The following is a 14129-nucleotide window of genomic DNA, read 5'->3' on the forward strand; positions in this document are numbered from 1 at the left end:
CTGCATAGTTGACAGTAGCGGCGTCTATTCCCCCCCACTCGGCATTGGCCCACTCCAGCACCTTGCCGGACAGACAGGAGATGAGGGCGGACACGCTCTCGTATCCCGAGGGCACCGGGTGGATGGTTGCTAGGTAGAGTTCAACCTGGAGCAGGAAACCCTGACACCCGGCCGCTGTGCCATCATAAGCCCTCGGGAGCGAGAGCCGAATCCCACTGGACCCCGGAAGTGAAGCGATGGGCATCGCCGATGGTGGTGGTATCGTTGGAGAAGGCGTAGGCAGACCCTTTCTTTCCCATCGCCCAATAGTGCTCACCACCTGTTCCATGGCGGTGCCGAGAGCCTGGATCATGGCCGCTTGGTGTTCGACGCGTTCCTCCATTGATCGAGCTGGCACTGCCGCTCCTGCTGACTCCATGAGTGGTGTGTGATTCTGTCAAGGTGACGTGTATGCGGGAAACGAAGTCAAGCGTAGGACACCGAACTACTGGCAGAACGTACTTTACTTAACACAGTAAAGAAAGTACAAAACAAACCTCCAAACAGGGAGGAACAAATAACGCATACAACCAGCACTGCCGACCTAACGGAAAACAATCACACACAATAACCAATGAGAGACAGGGGTTTATAAAGGGAATACAATATAACATAATGGGAAATAGGTGCAAACAATCAGGACAAACTAGACAAACACCGAAACATAGATCGGTGGCAGCTAGTACTCCGGGGACGACGAATGCCGAAGCCTGCCCGAGCAAGGAGGAGGGGCAGCCTCGGCTGATTCTGTGACAACCTGTGTGCAATCTAAGTGTCACATGATCTGTCACATGATCTCAGTATATATACACGTGTTCTGAAAGGCCCCAGAGTCTGCAACACTACTAAGCAAGGGGCACTACCAAGCAAGTGGCACCATGAAGACCAAGGAGCTCTCCAAACAGGTCAGGGACAAAGTTGTGGAGAAGTACAGATCAGGGTTGGGTTATAAAAAAATATCAGAAACTTTGAACATCCCACAGAGCACCATTAAATCCATTATTAAAAAATGGAAAGAATATGACACCACAACAAACCTCCCAAGAGAGGGCCGCCCACCAAAATTCACGGACCAGGCATGGAGGGGATTAATCAGAGGCAACAAAGAGACCAAAGATAACCCTGAAGGAGCTGCAAAGCTCCACAGCGGAGATTGGAGTATCTGTCCATAGGACCACTTTAAGCCGTCCACTCCACAGAGCTGGACATTACGGAAGAGTGGCCAGAAAAAAGCCATTGCTTAAAGAAAAAAATAAGCAAACACTTTTGGTGTTCGCCAAAAGGGATGTGGGAGATTCCCCAAACATATGGAAGAAGGTACTCTGGTCAGATGAGACTAAAATTGAGCTTTTTGGCCATCAAGGAAAACGCTATGTCTGGCGCATACCCAACACCTCTCATCACCCCGAGAACACCATCCCCACAGTGAAGCATAGTGGTGGCAGCATCATGCTGTGGGGATGTTTTTCATAGGCAGGGACTGGGAAACTGGTCAGAATTGAAGGAATGATGGATGGCGCTAAATACAGGGACATTCTTGAGGGAAACCTGTTCCAGTCTTCCAGAGATTTGAGAATGGGACGGAGGTTCACCTTCCAGTAGGACAATGACCCTAAGCATACTGCTAAAGCAACACTCGAGTGGTTTAAGGGGAAACATTTAAATGTCTTGGAATCGCCTAGTCAAAGCCCAGACCTCAATCAAATTGAGAATCTGTGGTATGACTTAAAGATTGCTGTACACCCATCCAACTTGAAGCAGCTGGAGCAGTTTTGCCTTGAAGAATGGGCAAAAATCCCAATGACTACACCTGATCTTTCCACGACATAGATAATAAAATTGTATTTGTCACATGCTCTAAATACAACAGGTGTAGACCTTACCGTGAAATGCTTACTTACGAGCCCTTAACCATCAATGCAGTGTAAAAAATAAATCCAGGTGAAAGCTATGATCCCTTATTGATGTGTATACACTGAGTGTACTAAACATTAGGAACACTTTCTAATATTGAGTTGCACCCCCTTTTGCCCTCAAAACAAAATAATCCTTCTTTAACCTGTCTCCTCCCCTTTATCTAAACTAATTGGAGTGGATTTAACAGGTGACATTAATAAGGGATCATAGCTTTTATCTGGATTCACCTGGTCAGTCTGTCATGGAAAGAGCAGGTGTTCCTAATGTTCTGTACACTCAGCATATATATTTTTTATGAGAGCTATATTTGCTAGTTGGTTTTTACACAGTCACTTCATTTTGAGGTAATATTGAACCAGGCTATTCCTATCCAAGGCTGGCTAGTTTGATGTGCAGTGTTCCTAGTCTTTCATGACAAATGTTTACATGAATGTAAAGGTGAATAAAAATATATAGACTGACTTATTGTATGCTAATATATATTCTTCAACAAAAATATAGGATGCTGCCATTCTCAAGAGGCTTTCTTGTTTGTGTGTGCCTGTATGTGTGCCAGTGTGTATGTGTGATAGGGTTAGGTTCAATTCCTTTTCAAATCAGTCAAATCAGGAAATTCCAATTTCAGTTTTCCTCAATGCCTCTTAAAGAATTGGAATTTCAGTTTACTCCCTGAATTTACTGAATTTAAATGGAATAGACCCCAACTCTGATGTGTGCTTCTGAATATCAGTGACAATGCTCCCTCCTCTTTCTGGCTGAGGGGGCTACTGAGGAAGTGCTCAGGTCTCCTTCTTCATTCTGGCTGGCTGCTCTCTTGTGCCACCTGCTGCCAGACGCCTTATCTGCCTTACCAGCGGGTCTCTATCGCTGTTGCTTCTGTTGCAGTGTGCTGGGGTCTTTGAAAAACAGTTTAGGCCTCTTGAGCTGGCTCACTTTTCTGATTGACAAGACTATCGCTTCGTCACTTCCAGGAAAGGTATCCAGACACCTGATTGACGTTGGCACTGGCCTCTACATGCTGCACAGCACTCTGGGACATGTCTGGATGCTGCAAGGCCTGCTGGATTAGCTCGGGACTGGACACAGCCTTCTGAGATGAGCCTGCACAACCAACCTTCCTCAGGAAGGTGATTGTAGAACGGTTTTCTGGGCTCGACACAGGATGGACTTAGATTACTTTGACCTTGTGCCGGTCAGTAGTTCCTCAGAGGAGGAAGTGGAGGACCATCCTTCTCAGTGATTTTTTATTTTTATTTTTTAAACACACTGTATTGCAATGAAGGTCTACAGTAGCCTCAACAGCACTCTTTAGGTTAGCAGCATGGTGTAGCCAGAGGACAGCTACCTTCCGTCCTCCTCTGGGTACATTGACTTCAGTACAAAACCTAGGAGGCTCATGGTTCTCACCCACTTCCATAGACTTACACAGTAATTATGACAACTGGAGGATGTCCTCCAACCTATCAGAGCTCTTGCAGCATGAACTGACATGTTGTCCACCCAATCGAAGGATCAGATAATGAATCTAGTAATGGATCGGCAGCAGCTACTCTTCCTGGGGTCCAGCAAAATTAAGGCAGTTATACATTTTAAAAATATTACAATACATTCATAACAGAACATATTAAGTGTGTGCCATCAGGCCTCTACTCTACTAATCTAATTTTACTGCTGGCATGAGTTACTTGATGTGGAATAGAGTTCCATGTAGTCATGGCTCTATGTAGTACTGTGCGCCTCCCATAGTCTGTTGTGGACTGTGAAGAGACCTCTGGTGGCATGTCTTGTGGGGTATGCATGGGTGTCCGAGCTGTGTGCCAGTAGTTCAAACAGACAGCTCAGTGCATTCAACATGTCAATACCTCTCACAAATACAAGTAGTGATGAAGTCAATCTCTCCTCCACTTTGGGCCAGGAGAGATTGACATGCATATCATTAATGTTAGCTCTCTGTGTACATCCAAGGGCCAGCTGTGCTGCCCTGTTCTGAGTCAATTGCACCTGGCCACACTACTGAACAGTAGTCCAGGTGCGACAAAACTAGGGCCTGTAGGACCTGCCTTGTTGATAGTGCTGTTAAGAATGCAGAGCAGCGCTTTATTATAGACAGACTTCTCCCCATCCTAGCTACTGTTGTATCAATATGTTTTGACCATGACAGTTTGCAATTCAGGGTTACTCCAAGCAGTTTAGTCTCCTCAACTTGCTAAATTTCCACATTATTCATTACAAGATTTAGTTGAGGTATGAAAGTGAACTGTGTTCACACGTGATCAGGGGTGTATTAGTTGAGGTATGAAAGTGAACTGTGTTTACGCGTGATCAGGGGTGTATTAGTTGAGGTATGAAAGTGATCAGGGGTGTATTCATTCCTCAGATTCAGTTGAAAAACGTTTTTTAAACGGAAGCAAGAGGAACGAAATGGGGATAAACATACCTGAATTTGACCAATAGAAATTCTCGATTGCAACTGTTGGACTAATGATTACACCCTAGATCAGGTAGATGCAGGCAAGAATGTGCTGGGCGGTACTAAATGTGAAACTGTCTGTCCATGTCACTGTCTGTCACCTCAAATTTGTTTATTGTGTGCACCTACGTTGTAAACATTTGTTCATAGGCTAGGTGAACCATCCCTACGGTGAAACATGGTGGTGGCAGCATCATGCTGTGGGGATGTTTTTCAGCGGCAGGGACTGGGAGAATTGTCAGGATCGAGGGAAAGATGAACGGAGCAAAATACAGAGAGATCCTTGATGAAAACATGCTCCAGAGCACTCAGGACCTTAGACTGGGGTGAAGGTTCACCTTCCAACAGGACAACGACCCAAAGCACACAGCCAAGACAACGCAGGAGTGGCTTCGGGGTAAGTCTCTGAATGTCCTTGAGTGGCCCAGCCAGTGCCTGGACTTGAACCTGATCTAACATCTCTGGAGAGACCTTATGTAAATAGCTGTTTCCGGGGGGGTTTTGTTATACATTTGCAGAAAAATCTAAAAACCAGTTTTTGCTTTGTTATTATGGGGTATTGTGTGTAGATTGATAAGGGGGGGAAAACAATTTAATCAATTTTAGAATAAGGCTCTAACGTAACAAAATCTGGAAAAAGTAAAGGGGTCTGAATACTTTACGAGTGCACTGTAAGTAAACAATGTGCAAATTAATAAATGCATGACGGTGGCGCAATGTTTAGAGAGAATATTTAGGATATACACAACTTGTCAAAAGTTTTAGAACACCTACTCATTCAAGGGTTTTCTATTTTCTACATTGTAGAATAATAGTAAAGACATCAAAACTATGAAATAACATACATGGAATTATGTAATAACCAAGAAAGTGTTAAACAAATCAAAATATATTTTATATGTGAGATTCTTCAAATAGCCACCCTTTGCCTTGATGACAGTTTTGTTGCAACACACACTCCACAAACACCACACTCATCCTCCAGGTAGAAGAACCCGAGCCTCTGGGAGTGGAGGCTACACACACCATGTGGGCACTTGGAACCAGGTTGTTTACCCTGTCAGAGTCCCTTCTTGGTAGGCTTTTCTCTGGTCTTTTCTGTGGGGCCCTGGGTGTCCTTACTGTTCCACTCCTTCAGCAGGGTCTCATAGATGCTCCTCAGAGCCAGGTTGGTACGGGGATGGTCTCTGGAGGACCTGCGTCTGCAAATTGGACAGTCCTTGATCCCTCTCTGCTCCCTCCAGGTCTCCCCCAGGCAGGGCCTGCAGAAGCTGTGGCTGCAGGAGAGGAGCACCGGATGGGGCATGTTAGGTCCTCTCCCAGAAAGAGAAGGGCTGCCATACTGGACAACTGGAGATGGAGTCAAAGGAAAGGGAAACATTTATATTTTCTTATAAATGCATCTCTTTCACAGAAAGAAAAATGCAGGCCAAAGAGTGTAAGAACTCGGTGGGCAGGTGCTGCCAGCACACTGCCTAAAGGCTCTATTGAATCTGTATTGCTGAAGCGTTACTAATTGCGCGCTAGAAATGTAAAGGTAATTTTCAGATTGAGCCAACATATGCAGCAGCATTTACCATGAATGCAGTCTCCGCTAACATGGAAATTATCAAATGTAGCTATCTAGGCATTTTGCAAGTGTGATTGTGATTTAACATTTGTATTTAATTTTGAAACTGATAGAAAAACAGGCTTTTGCGAAGTCAAGAAGCATCTATCCCAATCTCTATCATTGACACAAGCTACACAACTCACCTCGTGAATCTTGAAAGGTGGAAATGAAATAACATAGAATGTATGTGAGGTAGCTACTAACAAGGAAACAGTGTTATTGCATAGAATGTTGGGTGAACGTCTGGGAATTGTGAGGTAGCTACTGACAAGGAAACAGTGTTATTGCATAGAATGTTGGGTGAACGTCTGGGAATTGTAAGGTAGCTACTGACAAGGAAACAGTGTTATTGCATAGCATGTTGGGTGAACGTCTGGGAATTGTGCAAATGCCAAAGTCAAAGGGGGTGAAACTAAAGTATGTAACTAAAGAACAAACCTGCTTAGGGTAGCACTCGCCTTGTCTTTGATGCAGCCGTCTCAATACAAGCCCAGTGCTGCACAATCTTCACCGTTTGCTTCAGCTGCACCTCTTCAGACCGACAACAAGTGCAGTTCAGTGTATGGACCAGTGGGTGGAGGCATACAACATGGATTTTAATTGACAACAGCTTGGAGTGATTTAAAAAACGACAGAAAATAAATCAACCACAATTTCGTTAACAATACCATCAATTTAAGATTTTTTTCTCTGTAATGAATATCGCTCTATAAGTTAAATAAATTATTATATTATTAATTTCTCTAGGTTAGGCTATCTAAGCTCACATTTATGAGAGTGTGGGAGATGTTCTATGTGTGTGTGTCTGTCTGCGCGTACTGCGTCTTGGGTTGGGCTGTTAGTGGGATGGTGGTCTTGTGGTCTGTGGTTGCATAAGATCCCACTACATACCAGCTCCCTGAGCTAATCTTTGTGAGAAGACGATAGGCATACAGTCAGTAGCAGAGAGGAGGTTATACCCTCTCTCTCTCTCCACGTGCCCTAAGGAAGCAAACGCCCCGACCAGGCCACCCTACAGCCCACGCAGACACACATGGAGAGGGACAAGACAGGGCTTGCCCCCTGCTACCTACCACGAGTCATTAACAAACCATTTACATTGAACACAAATCCTGATTTATGTTGAAAACCATTCCATTCAATGGACAGGATTACCTGTTAATCCATACACCTCCATCATCATCTGTAGGGCTTATGATGTGGCGATGATTTAGACATTCTGTTGTGCATGTCTGGCAGGATAATGATTTTATGGGCATTTCCCTTTGTTTAAACAAAAGTTTGATTATGTCATCATAACACCTTTGACACAGACGATAAAGTCATCCATACAAAACATTTATATTTCTTTAGAGTACCTTACAGTGGGCATGTTGGCAATTGTCTAGTACAGTAAGAGTATGTAAGTGTGTAAACATGAATGAGACAGAAAGAATGCATATAAACATGAGTGTCCATAAGCTACAGCTCAGGCACATATCCATGTGTGAATGTGAGGGTGTGTTCGAATGAGTGCCATAGAACGAGTCTACAGCCCATTAATGTGTGTGTAAATTAGCAGCAAGCATGCATTAACGCGTACTCTCTTGCCTGTCTCTCTGTGCCCCTCTCCAGCCCCGAGGCCCCTTCCTGTGGACAGTGTCCAGCCCCAGAGCCTTACATAACTGCAGAGGAATGCTGGAACGTAACACTGCCTGGAGCTCTGGACCATCAGACACGGAGAGAGGAGCCAGCAAATCATAATAATAATAATAATCTATTACATTTGTAAAGTGCTTTTCATTATACAAGAATAATCTCAAAGTGCATAAAGTAAAAGATAAACTAGAAAACAATTGTTTTATTATTTACATATACACTCAGTGGCCAGTTTATTAGATACACCCATTTAGTACAGGGTCGACCCCCCTTTGCCTCTAGAACAACACTCGACCACTCTCATCAACAAGCCGTTTTCGCCCACAGGACTGCCGTTGACTGGATATTTTTTGTTTGTCACACCATTCTCGGTAAACCCTAGACACTGTCATTCGTGAAAAGCACAGGAGGTTGGCTGTTTCTGAGATACTGGAACCGGTGTGCCTGGCACCGACGATCATACCACGCTCAAAGTCACTTAGGTCACTTGTTTTGCCCATTCTAACGGGGGTAGAATGATTACTTTTATACTATTCCAGGTATTCCTTAAAGAGGTAGGGTTTCAAGTGTCTCCGGAAGGTGGTCAGTGACTCCGCTGTCCTGGCGTCGTGGGGGAGCTTGTTCCACCATTGGGGTGCCAGAGCAGCGAATAGCTTTGACTGGGCAGAGCGGGAACTGTGCTTCCGTAGAGGTAGGGGGGCTAGCAGGCCAGAGGTGGATGAACGTAGTGCCCTCGTTTGGGTGTAGGGTCTGATCAGAGCCTGAAGGTAAGGAGGTGCCGTTCCCCTCACAGCTCGGTAGGCAAGCACCATGGTTTTGTAGTAGATGCAAGCCTCAACTGGAAGCCAGTGGAGTGTGCGGAGGAGCGGGGTGACATGAGAGTTACTTGGGAAGGTTGAACACCAGACGGGCTGCAGCGTTCTGGATAAGTTGTAGGGGTTTAATGGCACAGGCAGGGAGCCCAGCCAACAGCGAGTTGCAGTAATCCAGATGGGAGATAACAAGTACCTGGATTAGGACCTGTGCCGCTTTCTGTGTAAGGTAGGGTCGTACTCTGCGAATGTTGTAGAGCATGAACCTGCAGGATCGGGTCACCGCTTTGATGTTAGCGGAGAACGACATGGTGTTGTCCAGGGTCACGCCAAGGTTCTTTGCACTTTGGGAGGAGGACACAATGGAGTTGTCAACCGTGATGGCGAGATCATGGAGCGGGCAGTCCTTCCCTGGGAGGAAGAGCAGCTCCGTCTGCCGAGGTTCAGCTTGAGGTGATGATCCGACATCCACACTGATATGTCTGCCAGACATGCAGAGATGCGATTCGCCACCTGGTTATCAGAAGGGAGAAAGGAGAAAATTAATTGTGTGTCGTCTGCGTAGCAATGATAGGAGAGACCATGTGAGGATATGACAGAGCCAAGTGACTTGGTGTATAGAGAGAATAGGAGAGGGCCTAGAACTGAGCCCTGGGGGACACCAGTGGTGAGAGCACGTGGTGCGGAGACAGATTCTCGCCACGCCACCTGGTAGGAGCGACCTGTCAGGTAGGACGCAATCCAAGAGTGAGCAGCGCCGGAGATGCCCAAATCGGAGAGGGTGGAGAGGAGGATCTGATGGTTCACAGTATCAAAGGCAGCAGATAGGTCTAGAAGGATAAGAGCAGAGGAGAGAGAGTTAGCTTTAGCAGTGCGGAGAGCCTCCGTGACACAGAGAAGAGCAGTCTCAGTTGAATGACCAGTCTTGAAACCTGACTGGTTTGGATCAAGAAGGTCATTCTGAGAGAGATAGCAGGAGAGTTGGATAGAGACGGCACGCTCAAGAGTTTTGGAGAGAAAAGAAAGAAGGGATACTGGTCTGTAGTTGTTGACATCGGAGGGATCGAGTGTAGGTTTTTTGAGGAGAGGTGAAACTCTCATTCTCTTGAAGACGGAATGGACATGGCCAGTGGTCAAGGATGAGTTGATGAGCGAGGTGAGGTAAGGGAGAAGGTCTCCGGAAATGGTCTGGAGAAGAGAGGAGGTGATAGGTTTAAGCGGGCAGGTTCTTGGGCGGCTTTAACAGCCTCAACAGTCTGAGCAGCCTTTGGGAGTTCCAAAGGTGTGATGCGTGGGAGGAAAGGCACGGTCCCCCATTGTATACACACCATGCCACCTACGACACTCCCCTTCCCCCCAACCCTAGAAGGCAATGTCTGCCCCCTGGCCCTGAATGAGATTACCTAGCAGAACAACTTCCAGACCAAAAGTCAAGTCTGTCTGAGGAACTCATGGTGGTCTATGGATTAGGTGCAATATGAAGAGTTTCATTCCAAAACTCTATATATCAATTTTCATACATTTTGGTAAATTGGCTTTTATTGTTAGAAGAACTTAAAAAAGGGATTTGTGTTTTTTATCCCCATTTGATCCTGGCATGGTTTTGTTAAATGACAGACATATGCAGTATTTGTTGAAATCTATCACTAGGTTTCATTTTAGAGTGACAAATAATGATGTTTTGTTGCAAAATGCTATCAGTGCATACGGAAAGTATTCAGACCCCTTCCCTTTTTCCACATTTAGTTAAGTTACAGCCTTATTCTAAAATGGATTACATTATTTTTTTTCCTCATCAATCTACACACAATATCCCATAATGATAAAGCGGAAACAGGTTTTCAGAAATGTTTGCAAATGTATTATAAATAAAAACTGAACAATCGGGGGAGAAGAGCCTTGGTCAGGGAGGTGACCAAGAACCCGATGGTCACTCTGACAGAGCTCCAGAGTTCCTCTGTAGAGATGGGAGAACCTTCCAGAAGGACAACCATCTCTGCAGCACTCCACCAATCAGGCCTTTATGGCAGAGTTGCCAAAAGGCACCTAAAGGACTCTCAGATCATGAGAAACAAGATTCTCTGGTCTGATGAAACCAAGATGGAACTCATTGGCCTGAACGCCAATCGTCACGTCTGGAGAAAGCATGGCACCATCCCAAAGGTGAAGCATGGTGGTGGCAGCATCATGCTGTGGGGAGGTTTTTCAGCGGCAGGGACTGGGAGACTAGTCAGGATCGAGGGAAAGATGAACGGAGCAAAGTACAGAGAGATTCTTGATGAAAACCTGCTCCAGATCCCTCAGGACCTCAGACTGGGGCAAAGGTTCACCTTCCAACAGGACAATGACACTAAGCACACAGCCAAGACAACACAGGAGTGGCTTCGGGACAAGTCTCTGAATGTCCTTGAGTGGCCCAGCCAGAGCCCGGACTTGAACCCAATCGAAAATCTCTGGAGTGACCTGAAAATAGATGTACAGTGACGCTCCCCATCCAACCTGACAGAGCTTGAGAAGATCTGCAGAGAAGAATGGGAGAAACTCCCCAAATACAGGTGTGCCAAGCTTGTAGCGTCATACCCAAGAAGACTCGAGGCTATAATCGCTGCCAAAGGCGCTTCAACAAAGTACTGAGTAAAGGGTCTGAATACTTCTGTAAATGTGATTTTTTATTTATTTTTTTACCTGTTTTTGCTTTGTCATTATGGGTATTGTGTGTAGATTGATGACGGGGGGAAAAACAATTTAATCAATTTTAGAATAAGGCTGTAACTAAACAAAATGTGGAAAAAGTCAAGGGGTCTGAATACTTTCCGAATGCACTGTATATATCCGCCTCACTCTCAGAGAAAAAAGTAGCACTGCTAGGTTTTACACAGTCAAATATGATCAATAATTACATTTTTCATAAAAAAAAGGTACAAGTTATATATTATACAATCCACAACACCAACTAACTATCATGGTCCAAACACACCAAGACTCAGGAGACTGAAAAGACTTGGCATGGGTCCCCAGATCCTCAAAAAGTTATACAGCTGCACCATCGAGAGCATCCTGACCGGTTGCATCACCGCCTGGTATAGCAACTGCTCGGCATCTGACCATAAGGCACTACAGAGGGTAGTGCATACGGCCCAGTACATCACTGGGGCCAAGCTTCCTGACATCCAGGACCTATATACTAGGCGGTGTCAGAGGAAGGCCCAAATAATTGTCAAAGTTTCCAGTCACCGAAGTCATAGACTGTTCTCTCTGCTACCAGAGCGCCAAGTCTAGGACCAAAAGGCTCCTTAACAGCTTCTACCCCAAGCCATAAGACTGCTGAACAATTAATAAAATGGCCACCCGGACTATTTACATTGACCCCCCCCCCAGTTCACATCGAGGGGTCCCCAGTTCACATCGAGAGTCTGGAGGGCGTTCATGGAACATCTGGGGGTCTCGGTTAGCCTGACCTCAGGTTTTCACCCCGAGAGTAATGGGCAGGTGGAGAGAATGAGTTAACCAAGATGTGGGTAGATTTCTGCAGTCCTATTGCCAGGACCAGCCGGGGGAGTGGGCAGCTTTCATCCCCTGGGCAGAGATGGCCCAAAACTCCCTCCGCCACTCCTCCACTAACATGTCTCTGTTTTAGTGTGTACTAGGTTATCAGCCGGTCCTGGCACCGTGGCATCATAGCCAGATCGAGGCACCTGCGGTGGATGAATGGTTTAGGCGCTCGGAGGAGACCTGGGACGCTGCAATGGGCCATCAGGCGACAGAAGGCGAGCGCCGACCTTCACCGCAGTGAGGCCCCGGTGTATGCACTGGGGGACCGGGTCTGGCTCTCGACCCGAAACCTGCCCCTTCGCCTGCCCTGCCGGAAGCTTAGTCCGCGGTTTGTGTGGCCATTTAAATTCCTGAGGAGACTGAACAAGGTATGTTATAGGTTACAGCTCCCCCTGATTACCATATTAACCCCTCGTTCTATGTGTCTCTCCTCAGGCCGGTGGTAGCAGGTCTGCTCCAGCAGTCTGAGGTGCGAGAGGTTCCTCCGCCCCCTCTGGACATCGAGGGGGCCCCGGCGTATACTGTACGAGCCATCATGGACTCAAGACGTCGGGCGAGGGACCTTCGGTACCTCATGGAGTGGGAGGGGTACGGTCCAGAGGAGAGATGCTGGGTGCCGGTGGAGGACATCCTGGACCCTTCCTTACTGCAGGAATTTCACTGTCGCTACCCGGATCGTCCTGTGCCTCGTCCTCCGGGTCGTCCCGGAGGCCGGTGTCGGCGCGCTGCTGGAGCCGCGAGTCAAGGGGGGGGGGGGGTTGGTGCTTCTCCTACTGTGAGGCAGTAACTTGGAACTGTGAAGCAGTAACTTGGATCTGTGTAGCAGTAACTTGGAACTGTGTAGCAGTAACTTGGATATGTGTAGCAGTAACTTGGATCTGTGTAGCAGTAACTTGGATCTGTGTAGCAGTAACTTGGAACTGTGAAGCAGTAACTTGGATCTGTGTAGCAGTAACTTGGATCTGTGTAGCAGTAACTTGGAACTGTGTAGCAGTAACTTGGATCTGTGTAGCAGTAACTTGGATCTGTGTAGCAGTAACTTGGATCTGTGTAGCAGTAACTTGGAACTGTGAAGCAGTAACTTGGATCTGTGTAGCAGTAACTTGGATCTGTGTAGCAGTAACTTGGAACTGTGTAGCAGTAACTTGGATCTGTGTAGCAGTAACTTGGATCTGTGTAGCAGTAACTTGGAACTGTGTAGCAGTAACTTGGATATGTGTAGCAGTAACTTGGAACTGTGTAGCAGTAACTTTGATATGTGTAGCAGTAACTTGGATATGTGTAGCAGTAACTTGGATCTGTGTAGCAGTAACTTGGATATGTGTAGCAGTAACATGGAACTGTGTAGCAGTAACTTGGAACTGTGAAGCAGTAACTTGGATATGTGTAGCAGTAACTTGGATCTGTGTAGCAGTAACTTGGATCTGTGTAGCAGTAACTTGGATATGTGTAGCAGTAACATGGAACTGTGTAGCAGTAACTTGGAACTGTGAAGCAGTAACTTGGATCTGTGTAGCAGTAACTTGGAACTGTGTGGCAGTAGCTTTCCACTAAGCAACACTGCTTGAATCAACATTGTTTCCACATCATTTTAATGAAATTACGTTGAACCAACATTGAATTGACGTCTGTGCCGGGTGGGTATTGGTATTTTATTAGGATCCCGATTAGCTGTTGCAAAAACAGCAGCTACTCTTCCTGGGGTCCACACAAAACATGAAACATGACATAATACAGAACATTAATAGACTAAAACAGCTCATCAGTCATTTGTGTCAGTGCAGTACATGTTGAGTGCCCTTCTCTATAAGCATGCTGAAAGTCTGTAGTTAATTTGTTTACAGAGAAATAGCATTGTATTTGGTCAAACACTATTTTTTCCAACAGTTTGCTAAGAGCTGGCAGCGAGCTGATAGGTCTGCTGTTAGAACCAGTAAAGGACGCTTTCCCACTCTTACTTTGGCTTCCCTCCAGGCCTGAGGACAAAGACTTTGGAACTGTGTTGCTGTAACTTTGAACTGTATTGCAGTAACTTGGAATTGTGATGCAGTACATTGGAACTGTGCAATAACTGTCCAGTAATGATGCC

At 46.0% G+C, this 14129-nt stretch overlaps 1 protein-coding gene and 1 long non-coding RNA gene across 2 annotated transcripts; both read left to right on the forward strand.

The window, feature by feature from the left end:
• The first annotated feature begins 1680 nt into the window (after positions 1 to 1680).
• Positions 1681 to 7867, forward strand: LOC311128093. The gene is made up of 3 exons (XR_014613181.1): positions 1681 to 3083; positions 4577 to 4823; positions 5671 to 7867. It is a non-coding gene; the product is annotated as an uncharacterized lncRNA (long non-coding RNA).
• Positions 7868 to 12013: 4146 nt separating this feature from the next.
• Positions 12014 to 12831, forward strand: LOC311127929 (uncharacterized protein). Its single transcript, XM_084159830.1, has 2 exons — positions 12014 to 12368; positions 12476 to 12831. Exons 1-2 carry the CDS (start codon positions 12193 to 12195, stop codon positions 12825 to 12827), a joined length of 528 nt encoding a protein of 175 aa, XP_084015956.1. The 5' UTR covers positions 12014 to 12192; the 3' UTR covers positions 12828 to 12831.
• The last annotated feature ends 1298 nt before the right edge of the window (positions 12832 to 14129 follow it).

Source organism: Coregonus lavaretus (assembly GCF_964263955.1).
Source record: "Coregonus lavaretus genome assembly, chromosome: 4".
NCBI classification, from domain to species: domain Eukaryota; kingdom Metazoa; phylum Chordata; class Actinopteri; order Salmoniformes; family Salmonidae; genus Coregonus; species Coregonus lavaretus.

Excerpts from the sequence above, each read along its gene's own strand:
- LOC311127929 (XM_084159830.1), top strand. The coding sequence starts at position 12,193 with ATGAATGGTTTAGGCGCTCGGAGGAGACCTGGGACGCTGCAATGGGCC. Across the intron at positions 12,369-12,475 it reads TGCCGGAAGCTTAGTCCGCG|GCCGGTGGTAGCAGGTCTGC; the intron begins GTTTGTGTGGCC and ends GTCTCTCCTCAG.